This window comes from Rhamphochromis sp. 'chilingali', assembly GCF_963969265.1.
Source record: "Rhamphochromis sp. 'chilingali' genome assembly, chromosome: 22".
Lineage (NCBI taxonomy): Eukaryota > Metazoa > Chordata > Actinopteri > Cichliformes > Cichlidae > Rhamphochromis > Rhamphochromis sp. 'chilingali'.
The window spans coordinates 5,187,343-5,207,026 of record NC_137950.1 but is presented as its reverse complement, the minus strand read 5'-3'; the positions used below and the strand labels follow the sequence as shown (position 1 = coordinate 5,207,026).

Here is a 19,684-nt window from a genome sequence, read left to right as displayed (position 1 = left end):
AAAAGGTATGGAACATTTCATTCTAATCGACAAGGAAAGGACATTCATTCTCATCAGTGGTGGTTAAAGGGAGAGAGAAGGTCGTCAACTACTGTGGACATCTGCTGCATTAAGACACAACGGACATGAAGTAATAACAAGTGAAGTAATTTTGTTTATTGGTATTTACCACCACTACTGTATATTTATCATTCTTTCTACTGACCAAAAAGGGGGTGAAAGAGGGGCATTTAGTTCAATTTGTAACTGTACAATAGTAATGGTGTATTGATCTGTGTTTAGCATAAGAGGTTTACTTTACCACATCAGTTTGCAACAGCTAGCAGGTTGCATTTATTATTTTATACATTTCTTCTCAATGTTGTGTTGGTTATCCGCTTCTATTTCAACTTGGTTTAAAGTGCAGAGATTCTCCTCCCATCTGTTAATGCAGCCTTTAAGTTATAGTAACCACAAGCAGCTCATTAACTAAAGCCTGCAAATTAGATAAGTAAATAACATAAACATGAAGGAAATGGAGACTCCCTCCTCACAAACAGAACTAGAGCATCAGATAGTCGACCTGCAGAATAAAATCAAAGGGCTTAAGGCGTCTCTTGAAGACACATCAGAAACTACGGAAATAGAACTTTTGGAGAAGGAAATTCAACGCAGAGAAGAAACGTTGAACAACTTACAAGGTGAGCTTAAGGAAGGCCTCCGACGTTCCACTCGAACAAAAATCCCAACTCCAAAGGCGCTCGAAATGCAGCAGGAGGAAGCAAGAAAAAGGGAAAGAAAGTTCATCTCAACGTACGAAAGATGGAAGATTCGAGCCCGAGAGTCAAGAGAGCAGCTCAAGTCAGACATTAGTAAAGGCGAGCTGGCATCTTTGATGGATTCTTTGGAGAAAGAGAAAGAAACTGTGTTAAACACTTACCTTGAAATACGAAGTCACATTACACCTTCTCCAGAATTAAGACGTCACGTTGACAGTTGTGAGGCAGTTACAGCCGAAATTATGAAAGTTACCTACGAGAGAATGTCAGATCTCGATGGTGATTATGATGCAGAACAAGTACATTGCCGTCTCAGGGAGCTGCTTAAGAACAGCTACGCACGCTCCATCTATGGATCCACTGCATCTAGAGTGACAAAGTCAATCCGTAGTCACAAAAGCACTACTCTAACACTCAAACAGGCGGATGCAGCAGCAGAGCTAGCTGCTAAGGAAGTCGAATTTGAAGGGTTGCTGGAAGAAGAGAGACAAATGGAGAAGATAGAGGAACAGCACAGAAAAATGGAAGTAGAAAAACGCAGACTTGAACGCCTTCAAGCAGAAAAGAATTTGAGGGCTGCTCGGGCCAAACTGCAAGTCTACAGCCAGGTAGCCTCGCAGGAAGGCAGTCTCCATTCCTCTAATAGTTCAGTGGGAAATCATCATGTTCCCCCTGCTATCAACCCTCCAACTCCCACCATCACAGCATCGCCACCCGACCTAAACGTGTCATCCCTTGCCCAAGCCCTACAAGACAGTATGGCTCTAAATAGACTTCCAGTTCCAGAGCCGTCTGTATTTAGTGGGGACCCCATTCAGTTCATTGAGTGGAAAACTTCATTCATGTCACTTATTGACAAAAAGGCCATCTCCCCAGCAGACAAACTTTATTACTTGAGGAAGTATGTAGGCGGCCCAGCTCGTAAAACATTAGAAGGAACTTTCTATAGGAATGACAGCGACGCTTATAAGGATGCGTGGAACAAACTGGATAACAGATATGGCCAAACCTTTATTATACAGAAAGCCTTCAGAGATAAGCTTACAGATTGGCCAAAGATCCAACCAAGAGATGCAGAAGGATTAAGAGACTTCTCAGATTTCTTAAACGCTTGCCAAGATGCAATGACACATGTGAAGAGCCTCGAAATACTGAACGACTGTGAAGAGAATAAGAAGCTAATCCTTAAACTACCAGAGTGGATAGCATCTCACTGGAACAGGAAGGTTACTGAAGCCTTAAAGGGCAATAAGGAATTCCCCAGTTTTAAGGACTTCACCACATTTATGGCGACAGAGGCAGAGATTGCTTGCAATCCAATCACCTCAGCTTATGCCCTCCGCAGCTCTGAGTCGAGCACTGCAAAACAAGGCAGCAGAGACCCTAAGAGGAACAAGGCAAGCGTTCTAAACACACAGACTGAGGCTGACACCGAGAGGCTCAAGCCAGTTAAAGGAAAGGAAAGGTCTCCTTGTGCCTTCTGTCAAAATAATCAACACAGACTACATGGATGTCCCAAGTTTATTGCTAAAACTCTGGAGGAGCGTCGAGATTTTGTCAGAGAACATAAGCTCTGCTATGGCTGCACCAAACCTGGACATAGTGCAAAAGACTGTCGACATCGACACTCATGCAACACGTGCAAGGGTAAACATCCCACTTGTTTACACGATGACAACTATTTAAAGAAGGAAAGAGTTCTGCCACAGGAAACCACTATCCTGAGCAATGCCGGCCAAACGGAGGCTGCTGCAACTTCAATGTCAGTGATTACTGGACAGCCAACTAACACATCAATGATTGTGCCTGTGTGGGTGTCAAAAAAGGATACAGGAACTGAGAAACTGGTTTACGCCTTGCTGGACACGCAAAGCGACACGACGTTTGTTGACCAGGAACTGAGTGATGTATTAAAGGCAGATTCCTGTCCAGTTAAGCTGAAGTTAACTACGATGATTGGACGCGACGTGATCGTAAAGAGCCAAAGAGTCTCAGGGCTTTGTGTTCGGGGTTATCGCTCTTCCCTCCTCATCGACCTTCCTCCTGCTTATACCAAGGATTGCATACCAGTAAACAGAGCCCATATCCCAACATGCGAGACAGCTAAAAGGTGGAATCATCTCTCCAAGGTCATAGAAGAGATTCCACCTCTACAGGACTGTGAGGTTGGTTTATTGATAGGCTATAACTGCGCACGAGCAATGGCACCAAGAGACGTCATATCAGGAGGAGACGATGAGCCTTATGCAATTCATACCGACTTAGGATGGAGCATAGTTGGTGGTACGTTGACATGCCCCGACACCTCAAGTACGGCGGGACAGTGCTTCCGAGTTGCAGTCAGGGAGCTCCCACCAGTCACTCCGGCAGATGCCATTCGCATTCTAGAGTCTGACTTTAAGGATGCTAAGGAAGACGGCAAACCAGTGTCTCAGGAGGACATCCTGTTCCTGGACAAACTCAAGAACCACATCGAAAAGAACAGTCTAGGTCACTACGAGATGCCGTTGCCCTTTAAGGAGAGACCTACCTTACCTGACAACAAACAGCTTGCAGTCATACGTCTGAGCCATCTAAAGAGGAAGCTGTTAAAGGATGAAGGGTACAAAGAACAGTATATCAAGTTCATGGAGGAGGTCATAGAAAGGGGTGATGCAGAGGAAGTCCACGATGATGGGATAGAGGGCGAAAAATGGTACATACCTCATCACGGTGTATTCCACGACAAGAAGCCAGGCAAACTGCGCGTAGTGTTCGACTGCTCTGCCAAGTACAAGGGAACCAGTTTGAATGATCATCTGCTCACTGGTCCTGACCTGATGAACAATCTCAACGGTGTACTTCTTCGCTTCCGGTTGCACTCCACTGCATTGATGTGCGACATAGAGAAAATGTTTCACCAATTTCATGTGAAGAAGTCAGACCAGGATTACATGCGCTTCCTTTGGTGGAAGAAAGGAGATCTCGGTGCACAGCCCCAAGAATACCGTATGAGGGTGCATATCTTTGGCGCAGCCTCATCGCCTGGCTGTGCGAACTACGGATTGAAGCATTTGGCTACAGAAAATAAAGACCGATACCCATTAGGCTCTCAGTTCATTCTGAGAAATTTCTATGTCGACGATGGAGTCACAAGTACAGACAGCTCAGAGAAGGCTATCAAGTTAGCAGAAGAAGCCAGAAAACTTTGTGCCCTGGGTGGTCTTAGGCTCCACAAGTTTGTGTCCAATGACAAAGCTGTCCTGGTAAGCATACCAGCAACTGAACGTGCATCAGACATTAAAGACCTCAACCTTGCCTTTGATAACTTACCTTCAGAGAGAGCGTTGGGTATCCAATGGCACGTCGAATCAGACTGCCTGAAGATCAGCACCAACCTTAAGGAACAGCCTGCAACACGTCGAGGCATATTGTCCATTGTTGCATCCCTGTACGATCCCTTGGGTCTCATAGCCCCCTTTTTGCTCATTGGAAAGGAAGTGCTGCAGCAGATGTGCTGCCATGGAACAGGTTGGGACGACCCTCTAACCAACGAACTTCGTCCACGGTGGGAGAAATGGAAAAACGACCTCAACAACTTGGAGAGGATAAATATACCCCGAAGTTATGCCCCGGCAGATTTCGGAAGGGTTATTAAACGTGAGTTACATCACTTCTCCGATGCAAGCACTACTGGCTATGGACAGTGTTCATATCTGAGGCTTAGCAATGAAGAAGGAGACATCCACTGTGCTTTAGTCATGGCCAAATCTCGCGTCGCCCCAACAAAGGTCACCACGATCCCAAGATTAGAGTTGACGGCTGCAGTCATCTCTGTGAAAACCAGCAATGTTTTGAAGGAAGAACTTGGATATGCGGACATTGAAGAGCATTTTTGGACCGATTCCAAGGTTGTACTAGGGTACATCAATAATGAGGCTCGACGTTTTCATACATTCGTAGCCAACCGTATCCAGAAGATACATCTCTACACGAATCAAAGGCAATGGAGATACGTCCCTACTGACCAGAATCCTGCGGATCGTGCTTCTAGAGGTTGTTTTGTCCATGAGCTAATATCATCGGACTGGTTTACCGGCCCTGCATTTCTATGGGAAAAGGGAGTTGACCTCTCAGAAGAAGTGGCTCCGGAACTGTCAGTCGGAGATCCAGAAGTTAAGGAAACACGGACTCTAAACACGGAAACTGTAGAACAAGATTCTCTTACTTATCGGCTGGCAAAGTTCTCATCCTGGACTCGCGCCATCTGTGCAGTGGCTCGCATTCTTCGAAGGATCAACAAGGATAAGTCAATCGGCCTCTCTACAGTGCAGGAAAGAGAAGAAGCCGAGCGCCTCATCATCAAAGATCTGCAGAGACAAACATATTCGGAGGAAGTGCGGCTACTGAAGAAAGGTTGTCAGCTGCCACCTCATAACAAGCTACATCACCTCAACCCCTTCTTGGACAACAATGGTGTGATTAAGGTGGGAGGTCGACTCCGTGATTCAAACCTTCCTCTCTCAGTTAAACACCCTACCATCATTCCAAAGGAACATCATGTTACAAGGATGATCATAGCATACTGTCATGAAGAAGTCAAACATCAAGGCAAGGGAATGACTCTCAGTGCAATTAGGACAAGAGGTTACTGGATACCAGGAATTGGCAGGACGGTTGCATCCTATCTTCGCCGATGTGTAGTTTGTCGGAAGCTTCGGAGACGGACAGAAGAACAGAAAATGGCCGATCTCCCTCCAGAGCGAGTAAATCCATCTCCACCCTTTACCTACTGTGGAATGGATTGCTTTGGACCCTTCTATAGCAAGCAAGGACGTAGTGTGCGAAAACGATATGGTCTCCTTTTCACCTGCTTCTCCTCCAGAGCCATCCATATTGAAATGCTGGAGGATCTATCTACAGACTCATTCATAATTGGACTGCGCTGCTTCATTGCTATGCGTGGAGCCGTGCGCCAGATCAAATCTGACCAAGGCAGTAACTTCCTAGGAGCCAAGAATGAACTACAGGAAGCCCTCACGGAATTAGATGGTGATAAACTGACGAACTTCCTTTCTAAGAAGCAGTGTGACTTCATCCTAAATGCTCCTGGATCAAGTCATGTTGGTGGAGTGTGGGAGCGTCAAATTAGAACAGTCAGGAGTGTTCTCAACGCGACCCTTGGACTCTCACCTGGAAACCTACCTGATGCTTCCCTCCGAGCATTCTTCTATGAAGCAATGACGATAGTTAATAGTCGTCCTCTCACTATTGAAAACCTACATGATCCCAACAGTCTTGAGCCACTGACACCAAACCACTTACTTACCCTGAAGTCTACCATGGCCCTTCCTCCCCCCGGCAAGTTCATAAGGGAAGATATGTATGCGAGAAAGAGATGGCGCCACGTACAATATTTGGCCGAGCAGTTCTGGAGCCGTTGGCAGAAAGAGTACTTAGCCAACATTGCCTTTAGACAACGCTGGCACACCCCAAAGAGAAACCTGCAGATCGGGGATATAGTCATAATGAAGGATGAAGACTTGCCCAGAAATGAATGGAGGTTGGGAAGAGTCGTAGAGACTACAATGGACAGAGATGGACTGGTTAGGAGAGTGAAGCTCTGTCTAGGTGACAGGAAACTTGGCAAAAATGTTGAACGTCTTACTAAGCGGTCAGTGCTCGAACGGCCAGTTCAAAAACTAGTCTTATTGTTGGAAGGTGACTAGTCCATTCCTTGCATACTATGCTTCTGTTGTTTGGTCATTATTTGTATTATGAAATCATTGTGTTCTTTCTTCCTATGTTTATGGAGTTATGTTTTTGAACACTAATGATTTGGTGAGAGTGTAAATGACCCAGATTATTTGTTTATTTGATATTTTTCAAACAGTTAAATCCCTGAACGAATTATACCTTATAATATAGATTAGACTCTTATTTTGAAATTCGGAACGGGCAACTTCCGGGAAGGAAGATCGTACCGCAACTGCTTGCCGCAGAAAGGATTAATGAGAAGGTTATCGTTTTCCATCCATCTTAAAATTAGCATCTAGCTGGAAGGCGAACAGGTATGTTTGTGTGTTGTACTTGTTGTTTACATTTCGGACAATTTGTAAATGTATTACTTGATTGTTAATAAGTTTATGAGCGATCTAGCAGGCTGATGCTAGCACCTCCTGTGCCTTTTCTGTGAATTGATTAGCATAACAGAAACGTGGTTATATCAAGTGAATGTTTATTTGTTTTATGTTATGATTACAGCTCTTACGATGTGTCTATGGCAATTTGTGAATAAATGGGTTGGAATACCCCACCATGGTCCATCCGTAATGATCATTGAGTGCATCGTCTGAATAAAGTCCGGCTGGAATGCTACACCTACCACGGGTCACACATAAATCTGTCATTGCAGGCAATACAGCATTCTATAAATCCAAGCTTTAAAACTTAAAAGGCTACGTTCACACTGCAGGTCTTAACCCGTTTGTGCCCAGATTTTTTTCAGAGTTGTAAGGCATATCATTTTATCAGTTGAGTCCCTCTGAATCATGTTATGTATTTATTTTTTCCATTTTGTACTTTTTTTTGAAGAAAATAGCATTTTTATGACTGGCAACAATTGTTGCCAGTAGTCACACAGCTTGTCACTAGGTCAAATGTCACCTAATAATAATAATAGAGAAGTAATAATAATAATATAATAAGAACAAAATAATAATATAGTCATAATAAATAATAACAAAAAGGTGGAGCCTCAGGTTCCCCCTGTATAAAATTCAAAACATCAAACAATTTGAACTGATTTCTTTATTCTCAATTTTTTTATACTCAAAAACTCAACAAACATTTTTTTCTTAGAACCTCTAAAAACATATATACATATATAACATATTTCTTCCCATACATTCCATCATCTTTCATGCATGTTCTACTCAGTGTGGTACTTCTTGAAGCACTCCACATGTAGTGGCACATCACACTTTCCACACGCAAATGATGTGCGTCCGCCGCAGTTCTTGCATCGCTTGTACCTGCTACCAGTGTTGCAGGGCCAGTGGTTCAAATTATCAAACCTGGTGGCATCAGTTATCGCCACCGCCATTGAAGATCTTCTGCCCTGCCTACTTGGCTTTGTTCCATGGCGCAGGAGGAGGGTCTGGGCTACCAGCCTCTGGAAGGAGAGGAGATCCTTCTCCCCGCTTTTCCAGGACCTAAATGAATGACAAAACAAGCATGATAGATGCATGAATGTGCATCGTTTCATCCTTTCTACAACGTCATGCCCCATATGTAGAATGTTCTGTAAAAGCAATATCACACTTGAGTTTGTGATGTTGGTCTGGATATCATCACTGTTGCTCTTGTCGACCGAAGAGCACTAGCGATGACCTCGAGTCAAACATCACCAACTCGATTGTGATATCACTAAATAACATACAGCCTTGTGTACCTGTAATAGCACCAGCTGTTCACCATGGCACTGTTCAGGGCCCAGCTGAAGCATGGCCACCACCACTTCTTGGACCGGATGTTGACTCTGTAGTGGCTGACAAACTGGTCATGCAGGTCCACTCCTCCCATGTGTGTGTTGTAGTCCTGGATACACTTGGGCTGTCTGACCTTGTCCATAGTCCGCTTCTGTTTATTCCATCTCTTCGCCTCAGTTTCGGTGAACTCCCTCTCCATGTTCGACACCACGGTGACCACGCTGTTGTCATTCCACCTTACAATCAGCTTCTCTGCCTCAACCAGATACTCAGCATCTCCTCTGGGTGTCTTCTTGAAGGTCTGGGGTGCTGTGAAGGGAACGTTATGGAGCTGAGTTTGTCGCATCGTGCCACAGCTGCCATAGCCTCTCAGGGTCATCTCATCCACCAGGGACAGGGTTGTGAAGAGGTTGTCGTGGTAAAACTTGACTCCAGGTGGCACTTCAGCTTTCTCTGCCAGGCCAAGAACCACACTTGGACCCTGACCAAGTCCAGTTTCCACCAGATGTGTGTGGCTTCCTACATATGGCTCCATCTGATGGACAAACCCGGAGGAGGATGCTAAGCTCCATATTTTATACCCAAAACGAATAGGCTTCCCTCTAATAAACTGTTTGCACCCATGCCTTCCAAAATACTCAATCATCATCTCATCTACTGCCACATGTTCTGCTATCGGGATTGCGTTGTTGATGTCATTTAGATGTTTAAAAAGGGGACGCACCTTGAAGAACGGGTCAGCTGTGATCTTCATGTTGTCTACTAAATGAACAGAAGACATAATTTCATCAAACCTGTTCCTCCGCATGGCATCTTTTACAGCATTGTTGCTGACATCACAATCGTCTGACCAGAGAAGACGCCGCCTTGGGACTGTGTTGTATCCACTGATCAACAGAATACCGTAGAATGTAAGAAGTTCATCCTCAGTCAGGTTGAGCGTTTTCCCTTTTTGTTCAGTGTAGAGATTGGACATTTCCAGTGTGACATCTCTGAGGGACTTGGGATAAAATGTGAGGAAGATATCCACTGGATCATCTGATGTGAAGCCAGGATCATGTTCTTTGGGGACATAGCGAGGGATCTGATATTTTTTGTTGGCTTGTGCTGGTGCTTTGGCCGCAATTTTGATTTTTTTGAATTTCCTGTCTTGGTTCTTAGTTTTGTGGAGCATGGGCCCAACAATCTGACTGGTCACATTTTCATTTGTGCCACTGACCTTTCTAGTCTCTGTCTGACTCACTGAGGATGAGCACCCAGGATCATCATCGGGGGGATTTGGCAGCTGCATGTCCGAATTAGGTAGAAAGCCTTCACCTTTGAGTATTCTTGATGGGAGGCGGTTATGGTCACCAGTGGCCTCATCATCAGATTGGTCACTGTCACAGTCTGTGTCATGTGCGTGCATTTCTGACTCAGGCACAACTGTGATGTCCGCCACAGTTTCAGAGTCCTGCAGCATGGCCAGGATCTCTGCTACGGTGTACCTAAGGAAAGGACAACATACATGTTAGCTAGCAAGCGAATTTTAGCTAGCAAGAAAATGATGTATGGTAATGTATAAAAATCCTATACACAGAGGCCTTGAATACCTGTGAATTTATTTAGCTAGGAATTATTCTAAAAGGACTAAAATGAGCCATTGTACATCATTCTACAATTTTAAATAAGTAAATTAGGAGCAATCCTGCAGACAGTGTTTTCCTTTAGTTAGCGACATGCTATGTGCCCACTGGCAACTTTTGTTGCCACTCACAGAAATAAGCCCATGAACAAAAAAATATTTATCCTAGGTACAATTTTTTTGGGGAGGGTTACTCTAGAGACTTGAATGATTAAATAATTATAAATATGTTTGGGGGGAAAGTCATAAGAAATTTATGAAAATTACCTCTTTCCAGGATGATTTGCATCCGCCATGTCTTCAGCCAGAAAGAGCGGGAAGCAGATGATGTCATGCGATAGGAAGCACTTGGAAACGATTTTTTAAAAATCAAAACCTTTGTCTAAGTTGTCTACTAGCATATAAGTGGAAAAAGTTGCATTAGTACCTTTGAGATTTTTTATTGTGAGTCGAAAATGACAGTGATAAACTTTGGCAACAATTGTTGCCAGTGGGGCAAAAAGGGTTAATGCTCAATTCCAATTTTTTGATCAAATCCGATTTCTTTGTCTGCTTGTTCACTACAAATAAAATGTGACAGCAAACGCGCTCTAGTGTGAACGCTCAAAGCGTCCCGCATGCGCAAAAGAAGACGTCACACACAACGCGCTCTGTTCAGACCCAGAGCAAACAGTATTGTTTGACTGATGGCCCTTAATATAAAGACTTGTTTCGGACTTTACGTTTCCCAATTTTGCTTTAAGTTATAAAGTTATTTACATTTGGCCTAATAATGATCCTTATTGCTGTTTTAGAGAGGAGCGGTGCTTCAAAGGATAGTTGCAGATTTCTGTCAGAATCTGCAGATTATACAGTTCAAATAAAATGTTCACGTTTCTCCAACGTTGTCTTCCCAACAGTTTCACTGACATCTACACTGGATGGCCAGGAAGCGTTCGCGATGTCTTCTCGGGTGCTTCTCCAGCGCTGATAATTGGCGTCTGTTTTGTGTCAGTGACTTAGTGCGATGACCGTTCAAACAGCAGTTGCTTTCTAAAACATCAGATATGTATCGGATTCAGTACCACATACGAAAGTGACCCAGATCGGATTTGAAAATATCGGATTTGTGCCGTTCACACTGTCATACCATGATCGGACATGTGTCGCATAGGCTCAAAAAAGTAGGATTTGATGTGCTTTCATCTGCAGTGTGAACGTAGCCAAAGACACAATGAAATCAGTTCTTCCTTGACAATCTGTTTGTGTAGTTGTTCATCGGAGTGTGAATGTGTATGAATATTAGATAAAACGTGCTTTCTCCTAACTTACTGGCACAACCTTTGGGGTTCCACCGTTTTCCAGCTGAAAACCAGTCTGAGGCTTTAAATTGATGCCAATCTCATTTACACTGCCTCTTACCTAGTTGCAAACTGCTCCAGTAAGAGCTAGAAGCCACCACCTGAAAAAACCAACAACCACATCATCCACCAAAAGTAGTGACGAGGTCCTGGGACAGCCAAGCTGGATGCCTTCCGTTACTATGCTACAAAATGCCTTCTTTAAATCCACAAAGCACAAGTAGACTAGTTAGACAAACCTCCAAGCACCCTTAGATATCCTCAAGAACATACAGAGCAGGTCCAGGATTCCAGAGGATAAAACTGCATTGAATCATATCTGTTATTAACCTCTGTCTCTCTTCCACAGCATGTCTTTATCCTGTCTTCCTTCTCTCACCCCAACCGGTTGCAGCAGATGGCCGCCCCTCCCTGAGCCTGGTTCTGCCGGAGGTTTCTTCCTGTTAAAAGGGAGTTTTTCCTTCCCACTGTCGCCAAAGTGCTTGCTCATAGGGGGTCATATGATTGTTGGGTTTTTCTCTGTATCTATGAAGCGCCTTGAGGCGACTTTTGTTGTGATTTGGCGCTATATAAATAAAATTGAATTGAATTGAATTGAATTGAAAAACTGCAGTTTTCCTCCATAATCTGAGGCTCCAGTACCCTTCCATAGATCTTCCCGAGGAGGCTGAGTAATGTGACAGGACCATGTAGGACTTTAAAAACCAAAAAAGAAACCTTCAAATCAATTCTAAAACTAACATGTCACGCAGTAACTAGTATAATATAATTACTCCTTTTGATACATATAAAAAGCCTGGCAGCAGCATTTTGAGTTAACTGCCATCTGTGTATGTTACGAGTAAAGTGCATTGGACTGTGACAGGAATGGACACTTTTTAAAAATATCTTTCTAAACTGAATAAAAAAGGATTGTATGACAGCTGTGACTGCTTGTTACCAGATACATAGCCAGTAAGAAAACTCTCATTCTCCAGGGAAAACCCCAACATACAACATGCATGCAAAGATATAAGATGCTAACACAGTCTTAGTGTAACACAGCAGAGTTTTCCTCAGATTTAGAACCTATTTGTGGGTGCAAAGACAAGTTTAATAAATTTGGGGCAAAGTAACTTTTTTGGCTGTCTGAAACTGCAGAGAAATACAAAGTCAAAAAAAGTGTAAAAAATACAGGAAATCTGAAACCCTTATGTTGACCACTGGACACCAGGTTTAAAGCAATGAACAGTAGAAACTGCATTAGCATGCACTGACACTCATGCCGGGGAATGACCGGAACATTTTATAAATGAAAACAAAGCAAGCACACATCACATATATCAGATTTTTCATAATGTGATTAATGTGAGTTGTGATGGTTTGCAGTTGAATTTATGTCATTTAATTAGAAAAAAATCAAAAGCCCCCATCTATTTCTGGAAGGAGGAATTTGACATTTGCCTTGAGTGATAGAAAACAAACGGCTTTGAAAGATTTATTGTTATCTTTAAAGCGTGCACACCCTGGTGGAAAAAGAAAGAACAACACGCAGAGGTATGCTCTAATTCAAACCAGGATATGGTCTGTGGCAGTGTATGTTGTCTGGCTAACATCTTTTACTTTGATTTCTTCAGAGACCATGCACCTTTTGCCCTCTCTTAAGCTTCCAATCCATCAGTTTGCCTCCGACTCCTATTTTCTTTTCAGACTTCTCCTCTGCCTGTCTGCCCATCTGTATTGTGTCTGTCCTTGAACCTGAAATGAGACGGACTTAGCCATCCCGAGCATCCTAATCTCAGGTAATGGAAGAAAATTGGTCTCATCCTCTTTCCCCTCCTCCATCCTGAGCCTGCTGATCTCCAGGGAGGGCTGGCCACCATTTTAATGAATGCTGAGTTAAAAATAAATAGCAACATTAAATCCTGTAATCCATACCCAGTGCAGTCTGCTATCTGGTCCGGTTTTAACATCATAAAGTCCTGAGGTATGCCTGTTTCTAACAAGATGGCAGAACTCATTCACTTATTTAAAGTAAATGAATTCCAAAGGACATGATTTTTCTTTACAGAATAATTAAATTGTGCCTCATCCCCCAATTAGCTTGATCTATGTGCTTATTCACCAAAGATGAAGGGAACTCAAGGAAGACTGACTCAATTAAGAGAATAATTACATCACAGTGGCCTTAAATTGAACAAGACATACCTAACTCAAAACTTTATTTTCCATTAGTAAATGTCAGAAAGCAGCATTAAAATCCAAAGGTGGAAATTTGTATTTAAGGACAAAGAAAAACACAGTGCTATATATAGAAACCCCAGAAAACAGCCGGGGCTGCACTAACTGAAATGAGTACAACGATCTAGCGAGGACCAACACTCCACTGAGGCCTTAAATACTGCCAGGAGTAATCAGCCGGGATGAGCAGCAGGTGAGTATGGCGAGGAATACAGAACAGAACCTCGGGCGCCGCCCTGATGGAGAAGGTGAGCACAACCACCAGAGCAGCGTACGGCGGACCATGACAGTTACCCAAAAAACATGTCAAACAGACTTTTTGGACCGGATATTTTAAATTTCTTTGTCACTGTCAAATGTGCTTGGTCAAAGGGGGTCATATTATTGTTGGGATTTTCCTCTGTATGTATTATTATAGGGTCTACCTTACAATACAACTGTTGTTGTGATTTCGTGCTGTATAAATAAAATTGTCTGACTAACCCCTCCAAAAAACAACCCCTCCTGTTTTTATGACCTACATACGGTGGCCCTGAGAGGCCAAACAGACTGCAAGTTAAGAAAACACCAGTAATAAGAAAAACACTTCAAAACCACACAAAACACAACGGGAATAGGAAAAAACTGATTTCCAAAAGCACAAGGGAAGTGTTTCTGGGGAGACAATAACCCGACGTACCAATTGCAGGAACCAAAATATGCTAAGAATTGCGCTGGGAGACACTTAAAAGAAGTGGAGGATCTATCGGTTTTGTGAGGAAAGAAAAGATGAGAGGTAAGTTTGTTAGCCTAACTATTGGCCTAAAAATCCGTCATCAGTATTATATGAATCATGATAAAACACACCGACCATGTCTTGGATTCCTGCAGCTGGTCCGTCGGGTTAGTGTCTCCCCAGAAACACTTCCCCTGTGCTTTTGGAAATCAGTGTTTTCCTATTTCTGTTTTGATTTTTTCCTGTTTCCGTTGTCGTTTTTCCTATTGCTGGTGTTTTCTCAAGTTGCAGTCCGATTGGCCTCTCAGGGCTACCGTACCTACCTACATGCTACTAATTGACCTTGTTTGATTAAATCTATATAATATATTCTGTGGACTTGATAACGTCTAATAATTCTAAAAAAATCTGATTCGTATCAGTTCCTGTCAAGTAAGGCTGAACATCTGAGAGTTTCCAAACACACACACATCTACACACTCACATCACCAGTGCCTGCCTAGACTGTTATTTGGTGCCATAGACAGGCATAACTGCTCTGTAATTGGCTGAGCTAGCTCATTAACAGCTCTGTTCCAGTCCCTCTGGGTATTAAACGTGGCCCCCGAGTGCCCAGACTGCCACCCCCGGCTTTTGAAAACCAGAGCTATGAATTTGCAGCAATTAGAACCCATCACTTTGTAAACAAAGTGCCATGCTTAGTGTGTTTAAAATGTTTGTGTGGAACAAAGGACGAATAGGTGATATACAGGTATAATGTGTGTTGAATTCCAATATAGTTCGATATAGCTCCATAAATGGAACCATAACTATTCACACTGACCCATTCAGAATTCAATGAGCGGAACAGCCGCAGAAAATGGACCTCCAAATTACTGAGAATCAATTTTCTCTGCATGTGTTATTGGTAGAAGTGTGGCACACTATATAATTGAATGGCTGTGTTTTAGGTGTTGGGAGTATGATGACAAAGCTCAGCAATCAGGTGAGATTTAGCAGCAGAGTGTGAATATTTGTTGATCACTGCAGGGAGTTTCGCTGAGGGCTTACTGTTGCTGTCAGAGATTTGTGTGGGATTAACGGAAAATGTGAAGTCGCTCATTTGAATCTCAGCTTATTTATTTGGTATATGCGAGAGTTACCGAATCTGGGACTGGTGCAAAACGAGGAGAGGACGTGCCCCCGATGGAGGAGCTACAATCGTTGGAACGGCAGGTTGTGGAATTCTTTTCGAGTAAAAATCTTCCCCTGCATAGTAACAATATATCTGCATGCTATACTCTTCCTAGAAGGCACAAAAATGCTCCTCCAGCAATTGTAGTGAGATTTGTCAATCGAAAACACAAAGTAGAATTGCTGAGAAGGTCCAGCCTTTTGAAAGGAAGTGGAGTATATTTGAATGAACATCTTACAAAAAGAAATGCAGATATTGCAAGACAAGCTCGTATTTTACGGAAGGAGAAAAAGATTCAAGCAACCTGGACCAGGAATTGCAAAGTGATGATTAAACTGAATGGAACACCAGAAGAAGCCAAGGTTGTAACGATTAAGGAACTTGAGGAATTGGACAATTATACGTGATAATATGATTAAGATAGACAAATGGTTGCGACCAATTATGGCTATAACTAGTTTTTTTTTTTTGGCAAGGTCAAATGCTACTTCGGGAGGAAAAGGACAAAAGGAAATTGTAAAATTGGATATGGAAGATAACAAGATCAACGGACTTTAAAATATGTTGATAAATGAATGTGAGATTGCTTAGGATCTTTTCTTTCCTTTTTCAGTTTTTTTCTTTTTTTTCTCCTTTTTTTTCTCTTTTTTTTGTTTCCTTTTCTTTCTTATGAGGTAATAGATAGCGCTAGAATAATTTATGCATTATGTTTGATGACACAGATTATAAATCATATGATTTTGAAGTAGGTATTGACCCTGAAAGGAATGTGCTTAATACAATTAATGTCACATGTGATTATTTTACAGAGGAGCAATTCAGGGATAAGGTTGATATAGCCAATACATTTTCTTTAATTCATATTAACTGCAGAAGTCTTTATAGAAGTTTTGCTTCGATTGAAGATTTTCTGTATAGTCTGAGAGGCAAGTTTCAAATAATTGCTCTGTCTGAAACATGGTTAGATGAGAATAAGGGTTGTAATTTTTGTATTGAAGGATACGATTTGTACTTTGTGAATAGAATTAAGACAAAGGCAGGAGGGGTGGCACTTTTCGTTAATTGTGATTTGAAATGTAAAAAAGTTGAATGTATGTCTGTTGTTATGGATGATTTAATGGAGTCTGTGACAGTAGAATTGGATATAGAAAAGAGAAGTAATATAATTGTAACGTGTATATATAGGAAACCGGGATCACAGATTGAGTTATTTACAGAAGCAGTAGAAAATTTATTGAGTAAGGTTAAGGGAAATAAGACTGTATGTTTGTGTGGTGATTACAATATTGATCTTTGTAAAGTGACAAATGATAAGGCTTCGTCAGATTTTTTTGAACTATTATATGGTAAAGGATTTTATCCTTTAATTATAAAGCCGAGTAGAATAACGGAGAAATCAGAAACACTAATTGATCATATTTTTATTAATAGTTTGGAGAATAATATTGAAAGTGGCCTCATCATAAATGATATAAGCGATCATCTACCAGTCTTTGTTATTTTCGATTTAAATATGAAAAGAAAGAAAGAAGCTAGTTTTGTGAGTTATAGAAGGTTAAGAAATGATGAAGCAATTAATAGGTTTAGACAAGATCTCATGGAAACGGACTGGAAGGAGGTTTATGTTAATGAGGTCAACATTGCATACGGAGTATTTCTAAATATATATTTGGCCTTGTATGATAAACATTGTCCATTGATATTATTTAAGCATAAGAAAAAGAATATAAATAGGAAACCTTGGATAACTAAGGGTCTTGCAAATGCGTGTAAAAAGAAAAATAATTTATATAGGGAGTATATAATATATAGAACTAAAAACGCGGAAATGAAATATAAACTATATAAAAATAAGTTGGTATTAATATTGAGGAAAGCTAAGAAAGATTACTATAATAAAGTTTTTCAGGAAAACAAAAATAATATTAAGGGCATTTGGAATATTTTTAAAGAGGTATTGGGTAATAAGAACACACCCAAAGTTCGGCCTAATTATTTTATTAATAATAATCAAGTTGTTAAAGATAAGACCGAAGTAGCAAACGAATTCAATTCTTTTTTTGTAAATGTTGGACCTATTTTAGCAAATCTAATCAGGAAAAATGATGATCCAGGAGATGAGGAAGCCTGGATAGGTGATAATAGAATGGTTAATTCCATATTCTTAGCCGATACTACCATAAAAGAAATAGTAGCAATCGTAAAAAATTGTAAAAATAAAAAATCTACTGATTGTGATGGTATAGACATGGTCATAATTAAAAAGACAATAGATTGTATAAGTACTCCTCTTTGTTATATTTTTAATCTTTCGCTACAGTCAGGAGTATTCCCTGACAGAATGAAAGTGGCAAAAGTAATACCATTATATAAATCAGGAGATAAGCATAGTTTTAACAATTATAGGCCAGTGTCTCTTTTATCACAGTTTTCAAAATTGCTAGAAAAACTCTTTGCACAAAGACTTGATAGTTTTATTGAAAAATATCAACTAATACATGAAAACCAATTTGGATTTCGTAAAAATAGGTCAACGGCATTAGCGTTGTTGACTTTTATTGAAGATATTTCATCTGCAACACATAATAATAAATACACAGTGGGAGTATTTGTTGATTTAAAAAAAGCTTTTGATACGATACAACATTCTATTTTGATTTCTAAATTGTATAACTATGGAGTGAGAGGAGTAGCATTGAATTGGTTAATGAGTTATTTAGAGAATAGGTTGCAATATGTTTATTATTTTGGCAATACTTCTGAAAGACTGAAGATTGTATGTGGTGTTCCTCAAGGTTCTATTTTGGGACCTAAACTCTTTAATTTATATATTAATGATATTTGTGACGTATCTAAAAGGTTAAATTCGATTTTATTTGCAGATGACACAAATTTTTATTGCTCTGGAGAGAATTTGAAAGACTTGGTTGAAATTATGATTTCTGAGATGTTAAGAATAAAAAAATGGTTTGATGTAAATAAATTATCTTTGAATCTGACAAAAACGAAATATATGATATTTGGCAATCGTGTAAAGGAGGATAAAGTCATTATGTTTATAGAGGAAGAATTGATTGAAAGAGTTACTGAATTTCGTTTTTTGGGTGTAATAGTGGATGAGAATTTGACATGGAAATCTCATATTGAACATATTAGAAAGAAAATGGTCAAAAGTATTTATATTTTGGGTAGTATAAGAGATTTATTAAATTATAAAACAATGCGTATTTTATATTTTTCTTTGTTTTTTTCATATATCAACTATTGTGTTGAAGTTTGGGGGAATACATATGAGAATACCATAAAACCTTTAAACCTATTACAGAAGAAAGTTATACGAATAATTCATAATGTTAAATATAGAGAACATACAAATAAATTATTTATAGAATCAAAATTATTAAAATTAGGAGATTTAGTGAAATTACGGACATTATTAATTATGTTTAAGGCTAAAAATAATATTTTACCTTTTAAGTTACAAAGAGTATTTTTGATGTGTTCAAGGGGAGAAGAGAATAGAAGGAAATTTTATTTTAAACATCAGTTAGCCAGGACTACACAAAGATTAATGAGCACAACGGTTAGGGGTATAAGACTGTGGAATTCACTTCATTATGATTTAAAGAATTGTATAAATTTACAATGTTTTAAAAAGTGTTATATGTTTAAAACGATAACTCAGTATGAAGAATGCGAATGAATGTGATGTTGGTTTGGGATTCGACCGGAGAGAAATGTCAATATTAGTTTGTTCCTGATTTTTGGTGCCCACCGGTGATATAAGTTCGATGGTAGATAGGGGGCAGGGTTTAATAAGAATATTTTCTTCTTCCTGCTCCTTTTCACACATGGTTGTTGTGTTTTGTTGACAGAAGATGTGGTTGTTTTGTTTGATTGTAGTACCAAGTGTGAAATAAATAAAAATGAAATGAAATGAAATGAAATGTTACGTTTCTCTCAGTGCCGGCTTCACCGAGGGTTTGAAAGGAAATCTCAGGACGTTTATCCAAATCACTGGTGGGCGCTTTATCAGGTCCCAAAGTGAGTGCTAATCCATGGGGATAAAGACAACGTTTTACTGAGATAAGTTGTTTGTTGTTGTGGAACAATTGTAAGGTCAAAAATTCTTTGTACATGTTGTTTTAAAGGATCATGTCACCTACATCACAAAAAACTGAAAATATTTAATAGAAAAGTGTTTTTTGTTCATTTTTCTTTCATTTCATTAGAAGTTAATGCAGCTTATAATGTCACAGCTTGGTTTCCTTATAAAAGTTTTTATATTATTTTATTCAGTAATGTTCATTAGTGTTTTTAATCATTATAAACTATGCTTTGCCCTAAGTTAACATGTAACTTAAAATGTTTAAATTAAACTAAA

At 40.3% G+C, this 19,684-nt stretch overlaps 1 protein-coding gene across 1 annotated transcript; it reads right to left on the bottom strand.

Moving 5' to 3' along the window:
* Nucleotides 1-7,219: 7,219 nt before the first annotated feature.
* Nucleotides 7,220-10,354, bottom strand: LOC308390670 (piggyBac transposable element-derived protein 3-like). Its single transcript, XM_080872905.1, has 3 exons — nt 10,119-10,354; nt 8,191-9,714; nt 7,220-7,951 (listed from the first exon to the last, which is right to left on the bottom strand). Exons 1-3 carry the CDS (start codon nt 10,145-10,147, stop codon nt 7,669-7,671), a joined length of 1,836 nt encoding a protein of 611 aa, XP_080729031.1. The 5' UTR covers nt 10,148-10,354; the 3' UTR covers nt 7,220-7,668.
* Between the last annotated feature and the right edge of the window lie 9,330 nt (nt 10,355-19,684).